The sequence below is a fragment of the Pan paniscus genome, chromosome 12 (assembly GCF_029289425.2).
Source record: "Pan paniscus chromosome 12, NHGRI_mPanPan1-v2.0_pri, whole genome shotgun sequence".
In the NCBI taxonomy this organism is placed as follows: Eukaryota; Metazoa; Chordata; class Mammalia; order Primates; family Hominidae; genus Pan; species Pan paniscus.
In genome coordinates, this window is record NC_073261.2 from 34,643,667 (window position 1) to 34,664,769 (window position 21,103).

Consider the following 21,103-nt stretch of genomic DNA (forward strand, 5'->3'; position numbering starts at 1 on the left):
ATGGTCATGGGCATTGACTGGGTGCTTGCTGCATGCAAAGGCTCTGTGTTAAGCATCTTGGGAACTCTAACTCATTTATTGTCCCAACAAATCCAGGATGTAGGTACAAGTAATAGTCCCACTTTACAGGTGACAAAAATGAGGAATAGAGAGGTTTGGTGATTTGCTCAAGATCACACAGTATGTGTGGCACAGCTGAGATTCTGACCCACAGGTGAGACTCTTGAGCTTATTCTTCTCACTGAACCCCCTGCCTCTCATGGTTATGTGGCTCATGCTCCCATAGCCTAAGTCCTGAGGCTAAGGAAGGGTCCTCAGATAAAAGACGTCAATTTCTGTGTCTTTTTTGAGCAGGCTTCATGAACATCAACACTCATTTGAGGTTACTGAGAGCATTTGCCTGGCCTTAACATTGTCATCCCAAAGCTGTTTGCCAATTCATTCCCATCTTCACAGCCCTGTCTTTCTCCAGCAGGCTTGGTCTGTGGTTCTAATGAACACAGGAGGCTTGGTTCATTCGGATGCAGGAAGTGAGGAGGAATAACATGAAGGGGATTGACCAGATGCCTCAATTCTAATCAGCTGAATGGAGATATTTATGATACCTCCTTATGCAGTGCTGTAAGGATTAGATGGGATTCTTTATATAAAGGACTTAGAACAATACCTGGCATGTTGTTAGTACTCAATTAACTTTATACAATATATTAGTCAGGCTTTGTTGTGATGATGCCACATAAAAAGTAATCCCCAAATCTCAATGCTAACAACAACAAACATTTACTTCTCATTTCCATAGGTCAGCTGTGGTTCTACAGGGCTCTTCTGGGCTGGCTAGATTCAGATGGGCCTGGATCTGGGTGGTGAATTGGGTTCCTATTTGCTTCACTTGGCTCTCAGAAGAGGATCCAGGGGAGTAGCAGCAGCTATCTGAAGCATGTTCATCTCATGCTGGAGGACAGGATCACCAGAGGCCATGCAGGAATATTTAACGCCTCTGCTTGGATGTGGCATTCACTGAGTCACTCACATTCCATTAGCTGAAGCAAGTCACATGGCTAAGCCCAATGTCAGTGGGGTGGGGAAGTACACCACTTCCATTGAAAGGAGGGAAAACAGATGTTTGCTGAACAATAATACAATACTATGATCTATCACAATACTATGATCTACCATTATACTATGATCTACCATTAACATTTCTTGAATGCCTAATAGCTCTCAGGAAGTGTTCCAAGAATCATGGATTCTAGAGATGAATCACATAGCAGCTCTGCTATCTGCTCTCAAGGGTGCCCTCACTACAGAGTGTGGTCACTGCAATGACAAAGGTGGCCCCAGGACAACTTAACCTCTCCTGAACTATTTTAATTCTCACAATTTCCTTGTAACCCCAGTATCACTATCCCTATTTTATAGACAAATAAACTGGGACTCAGAGAGGTTCAGTAATTTTCTTTTGTCCCCATGGCTAGAAAATGGCTAAGCCTAGTACCAAATCCTTGTGTGATTGTTCCAGGGTTCTGTTCTTTGCATGACAACTCTGGACTCAAGTATGTAGGCAGAGACATTAGAATTGAGACAGAGACTGACCAAAACTCTCATATCTTGGCAGGAGCCCAAGTCTGCATATGTATGAACCTCATCCATATATATGCAAGCTGTGGCTGAGACATCTGTAACCTAGACTTTCATAGCTGGGCTACTAACTTCAATCATCTGAAGGAAGATTCAAGTTATAAACTGCCACCAATTCAGTGAATTATCCATAAACTTGTTTCTATATTGCCCTATGATGCTCAGTTCAAGCCCAAGTCAAATGCTCCCTCCTGAAAACTTCTGATTCCCTAGCCACCAGTTTCTGCCTGTGTTGCCTGTCCACAGCACCAAACACTTAAGACACTTTCTCCATGATCCTACAATTTTTTTTTATTTTTTTGAAACAGGGTCTCACTCTGTCGCCCCGGCTAGAGTGCAGTGGTGCATATGATCCTACAACCTTGATGTATATATTTTAGGCAATCACTGCTCACAGAAAGCCCATATTCTCCTATTCCACCTCCACAGTCCCCAGAGTTCCAGCCCAGTGCTTGGCATTCAGCAGGGGCTAGATGAAAGTGTGTGGAATGAGTGAATGAACGACGGATGGATAGAGGCTGCTGGGTCCTTAGGAAAGAGAGCAGATGAGATTTATTTTTTATTTTTGTCCGTATCTCCTCTTTGGTCCTTTGGAGGGATTTTAGTCAGGATGGGTCTGGTGCAACCAGGTGATCCAAGGGTTATAGGCACAGAGGGAAGTAACTGGAGCTCCCTTTGGGTACCACAGTAAACACTGGTGGTGGAATGCCATTGTCTTATCTTCTGAGAAGTAGCAGGAGGCTTCCATATTCTTGTGTTTCGTCAGCTGGCTCTAATCATTAAGCTAAATACTCAGCTTATGCAATGCACTTAGCCCAGCTGATTTAGAAGTGGCACCTTCCCAATCAGTCTAGAGCATTTGGGTGGTCACTGTATTCCAACATTCACTACAATTAGGGACTGCCAGAAAAGCCTGATTGTCTTCACTGGTTATTTATAACCAAATCATAGTAGCAATCGTTATGTAAAAAGAGCTGTTTCTCCACGCCCCCAACTTCTCTGCCTCACCCACTCCCAATGTCAGTCCTTCCATTTTATTTAATGCTTCTGGCTGCAGTGATTAGATGTAATGAGAGTGATAGGGCTTTGAGTTGGAAAGTGCTAGAGGCAAAGGAGTTTTGTTATTCTCATCCTTAGAGACACAGAATTCAAGAGGTAAAGGGGACTTAGAGATTTCTAGTCCAGCAGTCCCATGCTATAGATGGGAAAACTTGAGGATCAAAGTTAGGTAGCTTCATGAAAAGGGCGTAAATGTGGAAATCCAAGACTCCAGTTCTAACTGAGGCTTAATCACAGATAACGTGTGTGATCTTGAGCTACTTGCTTAGTGTCTCTGGGTCTGAGTTTTCCTTTCTAGAAGATGGGGAAACTAATACGTATTCTGGAGTGATTAGAGATAAGGTGTAGAAGTAGCCAGGTGTATGGCAGCTGGTACAATGGATGCCATAGTAAAGGAGTTGGTGCCAGCATCACTGCATCACTGCTCTCTTCCCATCACTCCACATTGCCTTCAACTAGCTGAGTGCTCCTGCTGAAGAACCGACTCCTATGTTCCCTGGCTCTCAACATGACTCAGTTTGACTTTTCATAAGTGCAGGTAAGCAAGATAAAATGGGAGTTCTTTTTCCTCTCTACAGACGGAAAATACCAGCAGGAGACCAGCCAAGTAGAGCTGGGGGAAGTCTTGAGACTCACCCTATGGTCTCCATGACCTTTGTCTTAGTTCCTTTGAGCCGCTAAAACAAAATACCTTAGATTGGGTAATTTATAAACAACAGAAGTTTATTTATTTATTTTTTTTGCAGTTTCAGAGGCTGGGAAGTCTAAGATCAAGGCATCTGCAGATTCAGTGTCTTGGTGAGGGCTTGCTCTCTGCTTTAAGATGGTGCCTTCTTGCTATGTCCTCATGTGGTGGAAGGGGTCATTTGTTCATCTTCATTTCTTTTATAAGGTCATTAATCCCATTCAGAAGGGCTCTGTCCAAATGCCTTAATCAGCTCCTAAATGCCCCACCTCTTAAAACTATCACCTTGATTAAGTTTCCACATATGAAATTTGGAGAGACACAGACATTCAGACCATGGTAGTCCCCATCCTCTGATGTGGACCAGCAGCACAATCACAGTCTTACATAAATGACTCTGCAAGTGCAGCTTTCTGAGCTCCATTCCAATTGTCCCTCTCCCCACCTCCATAGCAGTTTAGGTGAAGCCCTATGTAATTTCATGATCTACAGGTAGATTTGATAGATGGTGTTATGGTACCAGGAGTGGGGAGCAGCCAAAACACAAACCCTAAAATATGTGGCTCTAGGGCCAGATGGCAGTCAGCAAGAGAACCGTTACTGAGGGTTGGAAAGATGGTAATCTATGTTATGCAGTGGTGAAATATTTGGTAAAGCTGTTGTAGGAATAACTTGAAGGGCGGATGATGTGCTGAAGGAACTTGAAGCTTAAGGTGAAAAGATGGGGAAACTGAACGTTAGTAACATCCCTTGGTCACTACTGTAAGAAAGAGATGAGTGCAGAAAAGAATTGGCTAAATTGTAAGCAGGTATAAAAAGAAGTAGAGAGGGTCCAGGACTTCTGGAGTCCCATTTCTCCCAGGAAGGGGCCTGCCTCAGTATCCCTGCCAAGCTCAGTTACTGGCTGGGAGCTGCTTGTGGGAATCACTTCCCTCTGAGTGTGACTCAGTCATACTCTAAAATACGACATGACTCTTCCTTGCAGAGATCTGGACATATACAGTGTCCAGTCACACGGACAGATGCAGCTTCTGTGGTCACTCTAGATGATGCTAACTTCCTTATGCTGGCATGCTATCCTCATAATGCAGGCTGCAGTTAACTATTTTAAAAGTTAACATGGTAAGCAGAAGTGATTCCTCTTTGGCTTGAACATGGACTGTTTGGAGGGCACTGGATAGAACCAAAAGAGTGACAAGTTTTGAGTGCTTGTCATGTAAGAAACAGGAAAGAAAATGCGGCATAATTACCTGTCTCTGGGGAGAGGAGCAGGATTGCTTTTGTTCCTCCAAGTAGGCAGAAACAGAAACACTGGGCAGCTGGTACAGAGAGACGGGTTTTGAGAGGCAGTACTCTCCCAGCAGCACTGTCTAGCCAGCTGTCTGCCCGAGTCTGGGGGTGCTAGTGCCTTCTGCAGGATTACCCTATAGGAGGCATTTCCCGGGTGCTGATGTGGACTCATGCCAGAGGTGACAGTGTCAGCCATCCATGGTGGAAACACAAAAATAAGGACACTTAATGAGCTTGGCCCAAGCTATTACATTTTCATCTCTGAGGTTATATTTCCCACATCTTTACCGTTGAATGTCCTTTTATCAAAATAGTAGTCATTGTTTAAGTGATATCTCTATGTTAAACCTTACATTTTTTTCTTTTTAATTTTATTGATTTGTGAAATCCTAAAGTCTTGAAACTCCTAAGCTAGCTGACGTTTCATATCTGGGATCTCTTTTATCTCTAAATGATTATGATTCCTGACTTTTTTTTGATATAAACACTCAACTGCCATTAAGAGTGCTCATGATAGGGAATAGATGCTGTATTTGTTCATGTTTAAATACTGAGGCTCAAGTACCTGTCAGAAGGAGTTTATTATATTTTCTAGGCTCTCTGAAATTACATCAGAAAAATGTGAATTAGAATATAACCCATAAATAATATCTGGCCACATGCAAAGTAATTGAAGATCAATTGAAATAGCTATTGGATTAAGAAATAGAGACTGAGGTAAATTTACAGGGTCAGGGAGGATCTAAGGAGGAAGCATTGACACTGGAGCCCAGGGACCTGGGATTACAGAACAGATTCTACCAGTGCTAACTTACTGCTCCAGAGAAAATATCAATTCTGCTCATCCGCAGGTACTATTCATCAAGAAAGGGATTACAAGTTCACAAATGTGTTCAAAATGTACCCATACTTCGACATATTAATGAAGTAATCACATTCTACACATAACTACTCCATATGGAATATTGTGGTGGGGGTGTTCCAAATAAAGAGACTGAGGATTTCTCATGAGAACTCAGTGTCTGCTAGAAAATATCTAAGTAAAATATTTTACTTATGTGGAAGGTGTGGATGTTTGTGCATCACAAGTTTCAAGAATCCCTAAAATGTACAATGGAGATGAGGAGAAAATATCAGAATTTCCCAGCACCAGAAATGAGGCAAGAAAAAATTCAGAGGAGTTGTAAATGTGAAAAGCCAATGGCTGGTCACACAGCAACATTGATAACCTTGTGCCAGGACAACTAGAATAAATACATAAACATACAGATTGAAAGTATTTCCAATATTAGATCTCCCTCATGTGAGAACTAAATTATAAAGATTGAAGCATATAAGAAAATAAGCTACCAGAATTTAGGCTACCAGAATAAATTTGATTACACATAAATTTCTGATATTGAAATTCTCACAAATGTTTAAGTTGGTAGTGGAAGACAAAGGACATATAATCTTGGGAGTCCTAGGGCCCTGCCCGCTGCCAGTTCCTCCATGCTACTACAGCTGATGCTTTCTGGAAAGCAACACCTCCTGGCAGGAGGCCAACCAGCACAAATATAGAGCATTAATCCACTAAAGCTAAGGACCCTCACAGAGTCTATTGCACCCTTCACCACCTCCACTGGAACAGGCGCTGGTATCCATGGCTGAGAGACCCATAGATGGTTCACATCACAGGGCTCTATGCAGACAACCCCTAGTACCAGCCCAAAGCCAGGTAGACCTGCTGGGTGGCTAGACCCAGAAGAGAGACAACAATCAATGCACTTTGGCTCACAGGAAGCCATGCCCATAGGAAAAGTGGGAGAGTACTACCTCAAGGGAACACTCCGTGCGACAAAAGAGTCTGAACAACAGTCTTCAGCCCTAGACCTTTCCTCTGACAAAGTCTACCTAAATGAGAAGGAACCAGGAAACCAACCCTGGTAATCTGACAAAACAAGACTCTTCAACAACCCCCAAATAATCACACCAGTTCATCACCAATGGATCCAAACAAAGAAGAAATCACTGATTTATCTGAAAAAGAATTCAGGTTAGTTATTAAGCTAATCAGGGAGGGGCCAGAGAAAGGTGAAGCCCAATGCAAGAAAATCCAAAAAATGATACAATAAGTAAAGGGAGAAACAGTCAAGGAAATAGCTTAAATAAAAAATAATAATAATAATAAAAAATCAGGAAACTTTGGACGCATTTTTAGACATGTGAAATTCTCTGGAAAGTCTCAGCAATAGAATTGAACAAGTAGAAGAAAGAAATTCAGAATTCGAAGACAAAGTCTTTGATTTAACCCAATCCAATAAAGACAAAGAAAAAAGAACGAGAAAATATGAGCAAAGCCTCCAAGGAGTCTGGCATTCTGTTAAACGATGAAACCTAAGATTAATTGGTGTACCTGAGGAAGAAGTGAATTCTAAAAGCCAGGAAAATGTATTTGGGGGAATAATCAAGGAAAACTTCTGTGGCCTTGTGAGAGACCTAGACATCCAAATACAAGGAGCACAAATAACACCTGGGAAATTCATCACAAAAAGATCTTAGCCTAGGCACATTGTCATTAGGTTATCCAAAGTTAAGACAAAGGAAATAATCTTAAGGGCTGTGAGACAGAAGCACTAGGTAACCTATAAAGGAAAACCTATCAAACTAACAGCAGATTTTGCAGCAGAAACCTTACAAGCTAGATGGGATTGGGGCACTTTCTTCAGCCTCCTCAAACAAAACAATTATCAGCCAAGAATTTTGTATCCAGCAAAACTAAACATCATATATGAAGGAAAGATACAGTCATATTCAGACAAACAAATGCTGACAGAATTTGCCATTACCAAACCATCACTGTAAGAACTGCTAAAAGGAGCTCTAAATCATGAAACAAATTCTGGAAACACATCAAAACAGAACTTCATTAAAGCATAAATCACACAAGAGCTATAAAACAAAAATACAAGTTAAAAAGCAAAAACAACAAAAAAAAACAAAGTATAGAGGCAACTAAGAGCATGATGAAAGCAATGGTACCTCACTTTTTAATACTAATGTTGGTTGTAAATGGCTTAAATGCTCCACTTACAAGATACAGAACCACAGAATGGATAAGAACTCACCAACTAACTATCTGCTGCCTTCAGGAGACTCACCTAACACATAATGACTTACATAAAGAAAGTGGTAGAAACAGGCATTTCATGCAAATGGACACCAAAAGCGAGCAGCAGTAGCTATTCTCATATGAGACAAAACAAACTTTAAAGCAACAGTAGCTAAAAGAGACAAAGACAGACAGTATATAATGGTAAAGGTCTCATCCAACAGAAAAATATGACAATCCTAAACATACATGAACCTAACACTGGAGCTCCCAAATTTATAAAACAATTACTAGTAGACATAAGAAATGAGATAGACAGCAACACAATAATAGTGGGGGACTTCAATACTCCACTGACAGCACTAGACAGGTCATCAAGACAGAAAGTCAACAAAGAAACACTGGATTTAAACTATACTTTGGAACTAATGGACTTAACAGATATATACAGAACATTTCATCAACAATCACAGAATACACATTCTATTCCACAACACATGGAATTTTCTCCAAGATAGACCATATGATAGGCCATAAAACGAGTCTCAATAAATTTAAGAAAATTGAAATTGTATCACGCACTCTCTCAGATCACAGTGGAATAAAACTGAAAATCAACTCCAAAAGGAATCTTCAAAACCATGCAAATACATGGAAATTAAATAACCTGCTCCTGAGTGAGCATTGGGTGAAAAATGAAATCAAGATGGAAATGTAAAAAATTTCTTCGAACTGGATGACACAACCTATCAAGACCTCTGGGATACAGCAAAGGCAGTGCTAAGAGGAAAGTTTATAGCCCTAAACACCTACGTCAAAAAGCCTGAAAGAGCACAAACAGACAATCTAAGTTCACATCTCAAGGAACTAGAGAAGCAGGAACAAGCCAAACCCAATCCCAGCAAACAAAGGAAATAACCAAGATCAGAGCAGAACTAAATGAAATTGACACAACAACAATAACAACAAATACAAAACATAAATAAAACAAAAAGTTGGTTATTTGAAAAGATAAATAAAACTGATAGACCATTAGCAAGATTAACCAAGAAAATAAGAGAGAAAATCCAAATAACCTCACTAAGAAATGAAACAGGGGATATTACAACTGACACCACTGAAATATTAAAGATTATTCAAGGGTACTATGAACACCTTTTGGCACATAAACTAGAAAACCTAGGAGAGTTGGATAAATTCCTGGAAAAATACAACCCTCCTAGCTTAATCAGGAAGAAGTAGATACCCCAAGCAGACCAATAAAGCAAGCAGCAAGATCGAAATGGTAATTTTAAAATTACCAACAAAAAAAGCCGATGACCAGACAGATTCACAGCAGAATTCTACCAGACATTCAAAGAATGTCTTCTTTCATTCAAAGAAGAAATGATAGCAATCCTTTCACACTATTCCACAAGACAGAGAAAGAAGAAAGCCTCCCTGATTCATTCTATGAAGCCAGCATCACCCTAATACCAAAACCATGAAAGGACATAACCAAAAAAGAAAACTACAGACCAATATCCTTGATGATCACAGATGCCAAAATCCTTAACAAAATACTATCTAACTGAATCCAACAACATATCAAAAAGATAATCCACCATGATCAAGTGGGTTTCATACCAGTGATACAGGAATGGTTTAACATATGCAAGTCAATAAATGTGATATACCAAATAAGCAGAATTAAAAAAAAACTCAAATGATTATATCAACAGATGCAGAAAAAGCATTCGACAAAATCTAGCATTGCTTTATGATTAAAGCTCTCAGCAAAATAGGTATACAAGGGACATACCTTAATGTAATAAAAGCCGTCTATGACAAACCCACAGCCAACATAATACTGAATGGGGAAAAGGTGAAAGCATTCTCTTTGAGAACTAGAACAAGATGAGGGGCCTACTCTCACCAGTCCTCTTCAACATAGTACTGGAAGTGCTTGCCAGAACAATCAGACAAAAGAAGGAAATAGAGGAAATCCAAATCGGTAAAAAGGAAGTCAAACTATCACTGGTTGCTGACGATATGATCTTTCGCCTTGAAAACCCTATGGACTCCTCTAGAAAGCTTCTAGAACTGATAAAAGAATTCAGCCAAGTTTCCAGATACAAGATTAATGTACACAAATCAGTAGCTCTTCTATACATCAACAGCTACCAAGCAGAGAATCACATCAAGAACTCAACCCCTTTTACAATAGCTGCAAAAAAAAAAAAAAAAAAAAACTTAGGAATATACCTAGCAAAGGAATCAAAAGACCTCTACGATGAAAATTACAAAACACTGCTGAAAGAAATCATAGTTGGAGCCAAGCATGTTGGCACATGCCTATAATCCCAGCTACTCGGGAAGCTGAGGCAGGAGAATCGCTTGAACCTGGGAGGCAGAAGTTGTAGTGAGCCGAGATCACACCATTGCACTCCCACCTCAGCGACAAGAGCGAAACTCCCTCTGAAGAAAAAAAAAAAAAAAGAAAGAAAAGAAATCATAGATGACACAAACAGATGGAAACGCATCCCCATGCTCATGGATGGGTAGAACCAATATTGTGAAAATTACCATTCTGTTAAAGGCAATCTATAAATTCAATGCAATCCCCATATGAATACCACCATCATTCTTCACAGAATTACAAAAACAATTCTAAAATTAATATGGAACCAAAAGAGAGCCATGTAGCCCAACCAAGGCTAAGCAAAAAGAACAAACCTGGAGGCATCACAGTACTTGATTTCAAACTGTACAATAAGGCCATAGTTACCAAAACACCATGGTACTGGTTTAAAAATACGCACATAGACTAATGTAACAGAAGAGAGAACCCATAAATTAACCCAAATACTTACAGCCGACTGATCTTCCACAAAGCAAGCAAAAAATAAAGTGGGGAAAGGACACCCTTTTCAACACATGATGTTGGGATAATTGGCGAGCCACATGTAGGGCAATAAAACTGGATTCTCATCTCTCACTTTATACAAAAATCTACTCAAGATGGATTAAAAACTTAAACCTAATTCCTGAACTATAAAAATTCTAGAAGATAACACTGGATAAACCCTTCTAGACATTGGCATAGGCAAGGATTTCATGACCAAGAACCCAAATGCAAATGCAATAAAAACAAAGATAAATAGCTGGGACTTAATTAAACTAAAGAGCTTTTGCATGGCAAAGGGAACAGTCAGCAGAGTAAATAGACAGCCAACAGAGTGGGACCCCTGACCCTGACCCCTAACCTTAACCCTAATCCCTAACCCTAACCCCTAACCACAACTCTCACCCTCACCCTAACCCAACCCTAACCCCTAATCCCTAACCCCCAACCTCTCTTAACCCCTAACTCTAAATGTTGACTCCTAACCCCTAACTCTGACCCCAACCCCTATCTCCAACCCCTAACCCTAAACTTAACCCCTAACACCAACCTTAACCCTAGGTTCGTTAGTACGTTTGTATTGACTATGTCAATGTTGATTATTATGATCGCTGTCTCAGGACTGCACGGCAGCGAGGGGATTGTGGATCTTATATTAATGTTTTTGTGTCGAGGCAGTGCATTAGCACTACAGGTGCTTGTTACATGAGCAAGGGGGTGTCATATTTTGAGTGTCATGTCTGCATTAGGAATGCTGCATTTGTCTTCCCAGGCTGCGGTGTGGATCTCGCACTGCGGCCGCCTCACCTTGGCTGGGGAGAACCTCGGTGGGCAGGATTCAGAGGGGCTTTTGGTTTCCCGTTTTCCACACTGAACCCTTCTAACTGGTCTCTGACCCTGATTATTCAGGGCTGCAAACAGGAAGGATTTTATTCACCGTCGATGCGGCCCCGAGTTGTCCCAAAGCGAGGCAGTGCCCCCAAGGTCCGTGCTGAGGAGAACGCTGCTCTGCCTTTGCGGTGTCCCCCGGGTCTATGCTGAGCAGAACGCAGCTCCGCCCTCGCGGTGCCCCCGGCCCGCCCGGGTCTGTGCCAAGGAGAACACTGCTCCGCCTTCGCTGTATCTCCGAAGTCTGTGCAGAGGAGAACTCAGCTCCGCCCTCGCGATGCTCTCCGAGTCTGTGCTGAGCACAACGCAGCTCCGCCCTCGCAAAGGCACAGCGCGGGCGCAGGCGCGGGGCGGTGCACAGCGCGGGCGCAGGCGCCGAGAGGCGCACAGGAGACCTCAGGCCCAGGCTCCACTCCCCAGCTGTGAAAGGGTAAGAATTGAGGGTGGCTGAGGCTCGGGGTTGTTCAGGGCGGGGTGGGCTCTGGACCCAGCAGGCCCGGCACCCAGGTCAGGGATCCAGGGGAGGCCAGGTGGGGCGAAGGCCAAGAAGGGGCCGGGGCTGGTCAGGAAGGGCTCCTGGTGACCAGACCACTTTGCGTGAGCCAGCGTGGGAGGAAGGTGGGCTGGATGAGCCAGGAAGGCGCCAGGAGGGGCCTTGGCAGAGGCGACCCCCTCCGTCAGCCCCCAGGCCACTGAACCCTGAGTAGCAAGAACCGGCAGGGGAGGCTGCAGACGGAGGAGTGGAGGCTCCTTGGCTTTGGGGACTCTGAGTAGAAGCATCTAGGGGGTCCCTCAAGAGGCCCCCAAATGCTGCCCCATGGTGAGAAAACAGGGAGAGGCCCTGCAGGGACCCCCCCCGGGTTACAAAGGGCTGCCACTGTGAGAAGGCAACGCTGCTGGCTGGGGCTGGGCTTTCTACCTCACCAAGCCTCTTCCCACCCAAAGGGCCCAGAGAGGGGCAGCTGCCCCCCCAGCGGGCACAGCACCTCCTCCCTGTGTGATGGGGTGGGGCCCACAGTCTCTTTTCTCGCGGCCTGCCTGGGCTGACCCTGGGTCCCAGCTCGGCCATGGGGCTTCGGCATGTAAAGCCCTTGGGGGGCAGAGCCTCCCGCCTCCGCCAGCTTCTGGCTCTCTGTGTCGCCCCCAGCACTGGACTGGTGCCTTGGAGGGAGGCTCCGCCCTCCTCCACATCAACCCGCTGAGGAGTTCTGTCTTCCCAGGGTTGTGAGGGAAACCAGCTCTGCAGGCCTATGTCCAAGTCTAGGCGCCACCTCCTCCAGGGAGCCTTCCAGACCTGATCTGTGTGGCAGAGGCCCAGAAGGACCTGGGTGTGGGGATCCTAGAGGGAGGCGGGGGACCCAGCGTGAGGAGAGAGGGTCCCAGTGCTTCCTCCTGAGTGAGGGTCACCCATCTGACTCTGGCTGCACAGAGCCACTCCCTCTAAGCGCTCCTGCTCTCTGCCTTCCTGCATTAGCTCTTGCCTGTACCCGGCCCAGCAAACCCCTGCTCATCTTTCAGACCCATGTTCAAGGCCTCGTCCCACTTCGGGTGGCTCATCACCTGGCCTCCCCAGGCAGAGAGGCTAGGCTCCTGCTCACTGGGGCGTCTCCCTTGCCCACTGGCGCGGGACTACAAGGAAAGGGGTTGACCCCCACCCTCCCCCGCCATGCCCAGGAGGGTGCAGACACAACTGGGAAGGTGCTAGAGGCCCCGGGGGGAGGCTGGGCCAGCACCAGGCATTGGGGGGCAGGTTCCCGTCTCTACACCCCAGCCCCAGGCGGACAGCTCGTGCCCCTCCCGCTGCCCCACCTGTCACCCACCTGCAGGGCCCGGGCTGTCTCTGCTCCTGGCTCCCCTCCCAGCTGCGTCCCCAGCTGCCTCTCCAGGGAGGAGTGACAGCTGGCCTGTGCCACACCCTCGAGCTCCCCCCCGGACTACCCCCTCCCTGGGGCAGGACCCCTGCCTGTGGCACAACCAAGGGGCCTGCTGATGGGGGCTCATGTGAGCAGTGCCCCAGCTGTGGGTGTGGGTGCTGCCAGCTGCCACCGCCTTTGCCCTGGTTTCCCAGATAGACCCCGACCCACACTCCGAAGCTGTATCATGAACGCTGTGATGGGCGGCTGGTGGGGAGCGGGGTTGCCGTCCACTACCCTCTGGAAGCCTCAGCCATGAAGGGCCCCTGTGGGCACCTTTTCCTGGCACACGGTGCTGTGTCTCTCCACTCTTGGGCTCTGCAGTGACTTGAGGGGTCAAGTCTATGATCCCACGGGAGGCTGGGCTAATGAGGGGACCAGAGACCTCAGTGCTGTGCAGGGAGTCCCGAACCACCCTGGTGGAAGGCCCAGCCCAACGCCCCAGGCCTCCTGCCAGCTCCCTGTGGTGTCCAGGAGACCTGTGGTCAGGCCTGGAGGAGAAGCTCCTCCTCCCCTCGACATCCTCCCTGCAGCCCTTGCTCTTCACCAGAGCCTCCTGACTCCCCAGGACCCCAGAGAGGACTGACCCTCTCCAGCCGACCTCTGGGCTCAGGACAGCTGGGTGGGGCAGCCACAGGAGCTGCCTGTAGGGAGCAGAGTCAGGATGGGGACCGAGCCGGACACCCATTCTGGAAGTGTCTGCACTTCCAGGCAGGAGAAGGACGGCAGTGGGTAGCTGGGAGTGCTGGGCCGAAGATGGGCATTGTCAGGCCCTCAGTGGGGACTGGGAGGTAGAGGTGGGGAGGTCTGTGGAGGAAGGAGAAGAAGGGCCAGTGTCCCGAGTCGGGGGTGGTTGGCAGTGGACGAGGCCGACAGGAACAGACCTGAGCTTGGGGAGCTGCACTCAGAACGAGGCATCCTTCAGGGTTCTGTGCATACTGGTGTCCCTGGCTGGGGACCAGGCCCCAAAGTGGAGCCTGGGACTGTGAGGGTGGCGGGGTGTGCTGGGGTGGGAGGTGGATGGAGCCCCCCCCCCACCACCGCCTGGCCGCTTGGGCTGAACCTTGGACTTCGGAGCCAGAACAGACATAGGAAATGGCCTAATTGCATTTGCGCAGGAACACCAAATCCCTCGCAGCTTCACGGGGCTGAGCCAGGGCCACGGGCGGGGTCGGCCATCCCAGAGTCCTGACAGCTCCGTGGTGCATGCCAAGGGGCCTGGGCCGCTGGCCGGGGGGCGTCTTTCCCAGGCCAGAGGCCCCCACCCCACCCCAGGAGAGCTGCCCCCCTTTCATTTCCCAGAACGGAGCCCAGCTGTGGAATAGTGATGCGGTGAGGTCATGGGGAGGGGGCCCGCATGACTCATATCCTGGGGTAGGGGAAAGGGAGGAGATGGAGAAGGGGCCCAGAGGCCTCCACGTCCTCAGCTCTGCTGGGTCAGAGACCAGGGGCTGGCAGGGCTTCTCCCCAGCACTGGGTTTTAGGGGAGACACCAGGAGATGCTTACTCTGCATCCCCACTCTGTCCTCCAGGCCCCTAGCCAGGGAGAGCTCAGTCAGAGTGATCCTCCAGGGGCCCAGCTCTGCATGGATGATGTTCCCAGAGTACACACCTGGGCCTCGTGCCAGGACCGGCACCGCCGTTGTCGGGGCCATGGCAAGGCAAGCAGTCAATGTTTGCCTCACTAAAGTGAGGCTGCAGCACCCTGAAGGGATCCCTGGAGGGGGACGTGGTCCCCTTGTTCCCAAGCCTGTCTGCACATGCACGTGGATGTCAAGGGTTCCCGTGTGTGAGCACATGCATATTTGTATGTGCATGGGGTGCGGGCATGTGTGCCTGTGTGGCTGGAGCGTGGGCTCGTGGAGAATGTGTGTGAGTTGGGTGTGCACCTGCATGTGCCCCAGGCCTAGGGAGTCCCGCGCCCGGCCGCACTCCATGTGTTGGGCATGAGCTGTGAGCAGAGTGAGGGCCTTTATGGGGCTGTTGGGGCCCGGGCTCGTTGCCCTTAGGGGTGGACCTAAGGAAACGTGTGCACACGGGCTTCTGGGGTCTCTGTGCCAATGTGTGCTTCCAAGCCATGCCTCCCCTATGGCTTGGTGGAGGGGGTCTGTGGAGCTGGAGTGAGGGCCCTGGACCCATTGGAAGCCCAGGTCCAAGGAGGAGCTTGGGCTCCATCTCATGCCCCAGGCCCAAGGACACACACCCCAGCTGAGACCTTGCTCACATGGAGGGGCTGGGACATGGGAACATGGGGAGCAACATAGCCAGGCTTCTTCTCCATGGAACCCCTCCACCTCCTCAATACTCTGCCCCAGCTCTGCGCCGCCCTCCATTTGGAGGGGCTGGGTCGTGAGTGGGGGCGTGAGTGAGCATGAGGGCCCCTGCACCCCAGGCTCTGCCTCCCCACGTGGAACGAGGCCCAGCAGCCCCCAGCCATGTGGCTACTACTGCATTCAATCAGTGCCCCTCTATCTAACAAATACTCCCTCATATAATCAGTACTCCTCCATCCAATCAATATTCGTTCATCAACACCTTTCTATACAATCAATAGTCCTCCATCTAATCAATGCTCCTCCATCCAACCAATACTCTGCAATTTAACCACTGTACCTCCATCCATTCAATGTTCCTCCATCCATCCCATGGTCCCCCAGCCCTACCCCATGAGCAGCATGGAGGCAGACCCACATCTGTCTTGTGCGCCATCATCTCCCTGATGCTCTTCAGGAAAGGGAGGTGTCTCACAATTGCATTGAATGGAGGAAGGCACATCTTTCCAGTGATCCCCACTCTAGGGCTGCATTGGGAAATCGCTCCCAGGGAAAACACAAACACAAAGCAGAGGGTTTCCCAGTGTGACCCTCTGATGTGACCACGGTGGCTGTCCACTAAGGTAATCCTGATGCTTTTCCTCCTCTGCAGACTGCTGGCCAGACCCCCAAGCTAGCCCGCCAGGCCTCCATAGAGCTGCCCAGCATGGCTGCGTCCAGTACCAAAAGTTGGTGGGAGACGGGTGAGGTACAGGCTCAGTCTGCAGCCAAGACTCCGTCCTGCAAGGTAAGGTCCCCTCCAGGGGCAAGGCTGGGCTGCAGAGCCAGCACTGGGGAGTTTAGTAGCAGGCCAGGTTTCCTTGTTAAGACAAGCGTGGGACTGTCCAGGATGAATGTGGGCAGACAGAACCCTGAGGTATTGCAGTAGGGTTGGGTTCACCCTTGCTGGTGTAGAAGGCTGTGTTGTCCGAGTGGAGGTGGATGGCACCTTTATTCCTTTCCCTGCTTCTTCCACTGGGATCGCACAGAAAAAGTTTTGGTAGGCAGATCCCAGGTCCCCTGGCCAGGTAAGGCAAGGCAGGAGAGAAGGGCCCAGGGCTTCTGCTCCCCAAGATCCAGGGGTCTGCCCTTGTGACATACCCTTCTGCTGCCCCCAGGATATTGTGGCTGGAGACATGAGCAAGAAAAGCCTCTGGGAGCAGAAGGGAGGCTCCAAGACCTCATCAACAATTAAGGTAGAGCCTAAATGTGGTTGGTGCAGGCAGGAAATATTAACTCATTTCATTGTCACACGAAACCAGAAGACATAAAACAGTTAAAATAGGCCGGGCACAGTGGCTCACACCTGTAATCCCAGCACTTTGGGAGGCCAAGGCGGGTGGATCACGAGGTCAGGAGGAGACCATCCTGGCCAACGTGGTGAAACTCGGTCTATACTAAAAATACAAAAAAAAAAAATTAGCCGAGCGTAGGGGCACATGCCTGTAATTCCAGCTACTTGGGAGGCTGAGGCAGGAGAATCACTTGAACCAGCAAGTTGGAGGTTGCAGTGAGCCGAGCTCGCAACCTGCACTCCAGCCTGGCGACAGAGGGAGACTCAGTCTCAAAAAACAAACACACAAGCAAATAAAAAAAACAAAACAACTTGACACACTTAGAAAATGAAGGTTTGTGCTATTGGTTTTCTTTTATTTTAGAAAAAGAATTGTTTAAATATTTCTTACAAGTACAAATATAATTTAAATGTAATAAATGTTCAAAAATATCTGTAATTAAGTTTCATTCAGCAGACATATGTCTAATAGAGAACTTGCTAAGTAAGATATAAAGGATGATTACATGAAAAAATCACAAAATTGTCAGTAAGAGTCTTAAAAGTCAGTGATAGGACAGTAGTTAAAAGATATCAAATAGTTATTTATTCTTAAACATTAAACAGGATATTAATAGTTTTAATAATCTTGAAGTTTAACAACACTGTAAAAACATTACAGACCACTTTTATTTCTGAAAATACGTGCAAATAGCAAACACCAGTTGGGCTTAAGGCTGCTACTTACTTACTCAGTAAGTGACAAAGCTGGAATTCAAACCAGGTTTGAGCTATACCACTACTACCCTTGAAAAGGTTTCATTACACTCAGCTTTCCTTAATTTCTTAAACTCTTTTTTTTTTTTTTTTTTTGATTGAGACAGAATCTTGCTCTATTGCCCAGGTGGGAGTGCAGTGACGTGATCTTGGCTCACTGCAACCTCTGCCTCCCAGATTCAAGCAATTCTCATGCCTCAGCCTCCCAAGTAGCTGTGATTACCCGTGTGCGTCACTACACCTGGCTAATTTTTGTGCTTTTAGCAGAGGCGGTGTTTTGCCATGTCAGCGAGGCTGATCTTGAACTCCTGACCTCAGGTGATCCGATCCGCCCGCCTCGGCCTCCCAAAATGCTGATATTACTGGTGTGAGCCACCACGCCTGGCCAATTTCTTAAACTTTTGATTATACTAAATATGGTCCTTCTGCGTGATAACACTGTTTTTCCTTTTATAAAATTAATCTCTTAAAATACTTTAAAATTCAAAGTACACTTTTTAGATTCTTTAAAATACTCTTTGCCGTGTTCATGGCCTTTAGATGTGTGATCATAGCCTATTTGCTTTTCATTGACTTAGTTTCATATTTCTTTGCCTTTTTCCCCCTACTTTTCCTTATAGAACTATTTACTAGTAATGAAATCATTTTAAAGAATACACTTTTTATTCCACCTGCTAACTGTTAAGAGAATGTTTTATAATCACTCTGGTCATGGCCTGTAAGTTTCTTTTCTAAACTATCTTTTCAGGATACATATTTACTAACTTGCTTTCAAATGAATATGGTCATGTCTATGCAGCAAGTTTCTTTTCTTTCTTCTTTTCTTCTTCTCTTTTTTCTTTTTCTTTTCTTTCTTTTTTAAGGCAAGATTTTGCTCTGTAGCCCAGGTTGAAGTGCAGTTGTACAAACATGACTCACTGTAGCCTCAACCTCTCTGGCTCAAGTGATCTGCCCACTTCAGCCTCCCAGCCAAGTAGCTGGGACTGCAGGTGTGCACCACCCTGCTCCGCTAAGTTATTTAGTTTTTTGTAGACATGGATTCTCAGTGTGTTGCCCAGGCTAGTCTTGAACTCCTGGGCTCAAGCCATCTTCCTGCCTTGACCTCCCAAAGTGATAAGATTACAGGCTTGAGACATTATGCCCAACCTCTTTTTCTTTTTCTTTCTTTCTTTTTTTTTTCTTTTTTTTTTTTTTGAGACAGTCTTGCTCTTGTTGCCCAGGCTGGAGTGCAGTGGCATGATCTTGGCTCACCACAACCTCCACTTCCCGGGTTCATGCGATTCTCCTGCCTCAGCCTCCCCAGTAGCTGGGATTACAGGCATGCACCACCACATCCAGCTAATTTTGTATTTTTTAGTAGAGACAGGGTTTCTCCATGTTGGTCAACCTGGTCTTGAACTCCCGACCTCAGGTGATCTGCCCGCCTTGGCCTCCCAAAGTGCTGGGATTACAGGTGTGAGCCACCATTCCTGGCCCTCTTTTTCTTTTTAACTGAGCTTATTTATCTCTTCCCCAGCTTGAGTCTGGGTCCTACTGTCTTGGTCAGAGTATTTTACTATATTGACCTGGACAGTTCTGCCATCATGAACCATATTCCAAACCTAAATATGTAAGAACATAGAAAGATTATTTTAGCAGGAGAATTTTAACACACACACACACTTTATTCTGAAAATTTAGCAACAAAATGAAAGGTGAGTTGTGGTAGTTGATGTATCAACAAATAGAAAGAAGAAAGCCTGTAATCTGTTTCAGAATGCTATTTCTGGGGCTGGTAACATCAAAAATAATCAAATTAAGTGTTAACTTGCTGACTCGTAAGATTTTCTCTAATTTAGAAGTTGGAGAACATGTATACTCCTATTACCACTTTCCATCTTTCTCAAATATAGTTTTTATAGTTTTCTGTTGGCTTCATCATCGTATTGAAAGATTATTAATCACTTACATATATGTAGTTTTCTGTTAAGTCCTGTTCAATATATTACAAAATTTTGATCTGTGTATGTAATATCAATTAATAAGATGGTGTTAGTTAAATCAGATTACGTGTTCATTCATTAAGTCATTGTTAATACTTCACAGAATATAAATCGTGTTCCATGAGCATGAATTTCTCTCTGAATTCCACATAATTGTCTTAAAATTATGCACCATTTATCGTTAAGAGTGAAAGATTATGTGTCATTTATTGTAGTGGTAGAAGAAAATAAAACCAAAACAGAATCCAATCCAAAAGCTTAGGTTTTTGTTGCTACTACAGTAATTACATCTTCATATACTAAGGACAGCACATTATTACTGTCCAAGAATGGTGCCTCGGACAACTGGTTGCTTACACTCTTTTCAGAGATGAAATAGGAACATAAGCAGGAAGATTTTTGTCTATATATGAAGCAAGAAAGGCTTAAATGTCTTTATTCAGGGGATTAGGCATCATAAGTTTTTTTTTTAGAGAAATTGTTTTCATGATATTTCCTATCTCCTTTTGTCACTTTGCTTTTGTCGGTAAATTTTACAACTAAATAAGGATTACCAGGCATAAAAAGCAGCAGACAATCATGATGCAAACTGAAAATAATCAACCAAAACTGACCCAGAACTTAAATAGATGTTAAAATTAGCAGAGGAGGACATTAAAACTGTTTTTATACATGTATCTCATATAATCAAAACATTAAATAGAGACATGGGAGATAAACAAGAAAAGCCAAAATCAAACTTTCAAAGACAAAAACATTTGAGATGAAAATTACATTGGATGAACTAAAGCAGATTAGAAACTGCAGAAGAAAAGATTAGCAAACTTGAAGATACAAGAACAGACACTAGCTAAAGTACAAAAAGAAAAAAATCTTAAAAAGTGATTTTTAAAAAGCATCAGTGAGCAGTCAGGCAACTTCAAATGGCCTAATAATATGCAGGTAACTGGAGTCCCCAAAGGAGAAAAAAAAGAAAGAGAAAAAAAGTACTTGAAGAAACAACTGCTGAAAATGTTCTAGCCATAACAAGACCTATTAACTCACGGATCCAAGAAACTCAGCAAACCCCAAGCACAAGAAACATGAAGAAAATTACACTAAGGGATAACATAATCAAATTGTTCAAAATCAAGGAAACATTATTAATAGCAGGTGTATAAAAAGACATGTTACCTATAGAAGAACAAAGATAAGAACAACATCAGATTTCTTTTGAGAAACAATGCAAGTGAGAAGACAGCGGTACATCTCTAAAGTTCTAGAAGAAAAAAGGCCAACTAGAATTCTATGCCTGGCAAAAATATCTTTCAA

At 45.4% G+C, this 21,103-nt stretch overlaps 1 protein-coding gene across 1 annotated transcript in view; it reads left to right on the top strand.

The window, feature by feature from the left end:
• The window catches only part of LOC100971766 (uncharacterized), a 35,537-nt gene continuing 14,434 nt past the window's right edge, over window positions 1–21,103 (top strand). Inside the window, exons 1-5 of the mRNA XM_034952267.3 lie at window positions 1–109; window positions 1,520–1,553; window positions 11,557–11,965; window positions 16,374–16,508; window positions 16,879–16,956. Coding sequence (XP_034808158.2) covers window positions 1–109; window positions 1,520–1,553; window positions 11,557–11,965; window positions 16,374–16,508; window positions 16,879–16,956 — 765 coding nt within the window. The remainder of the gene's footprint in view (window positions 110–1,519; window positions 1,554–11,556; window positions 11,966–16,373; window positions 16,509–16,878; window positions 16,957–21,103) is intronic.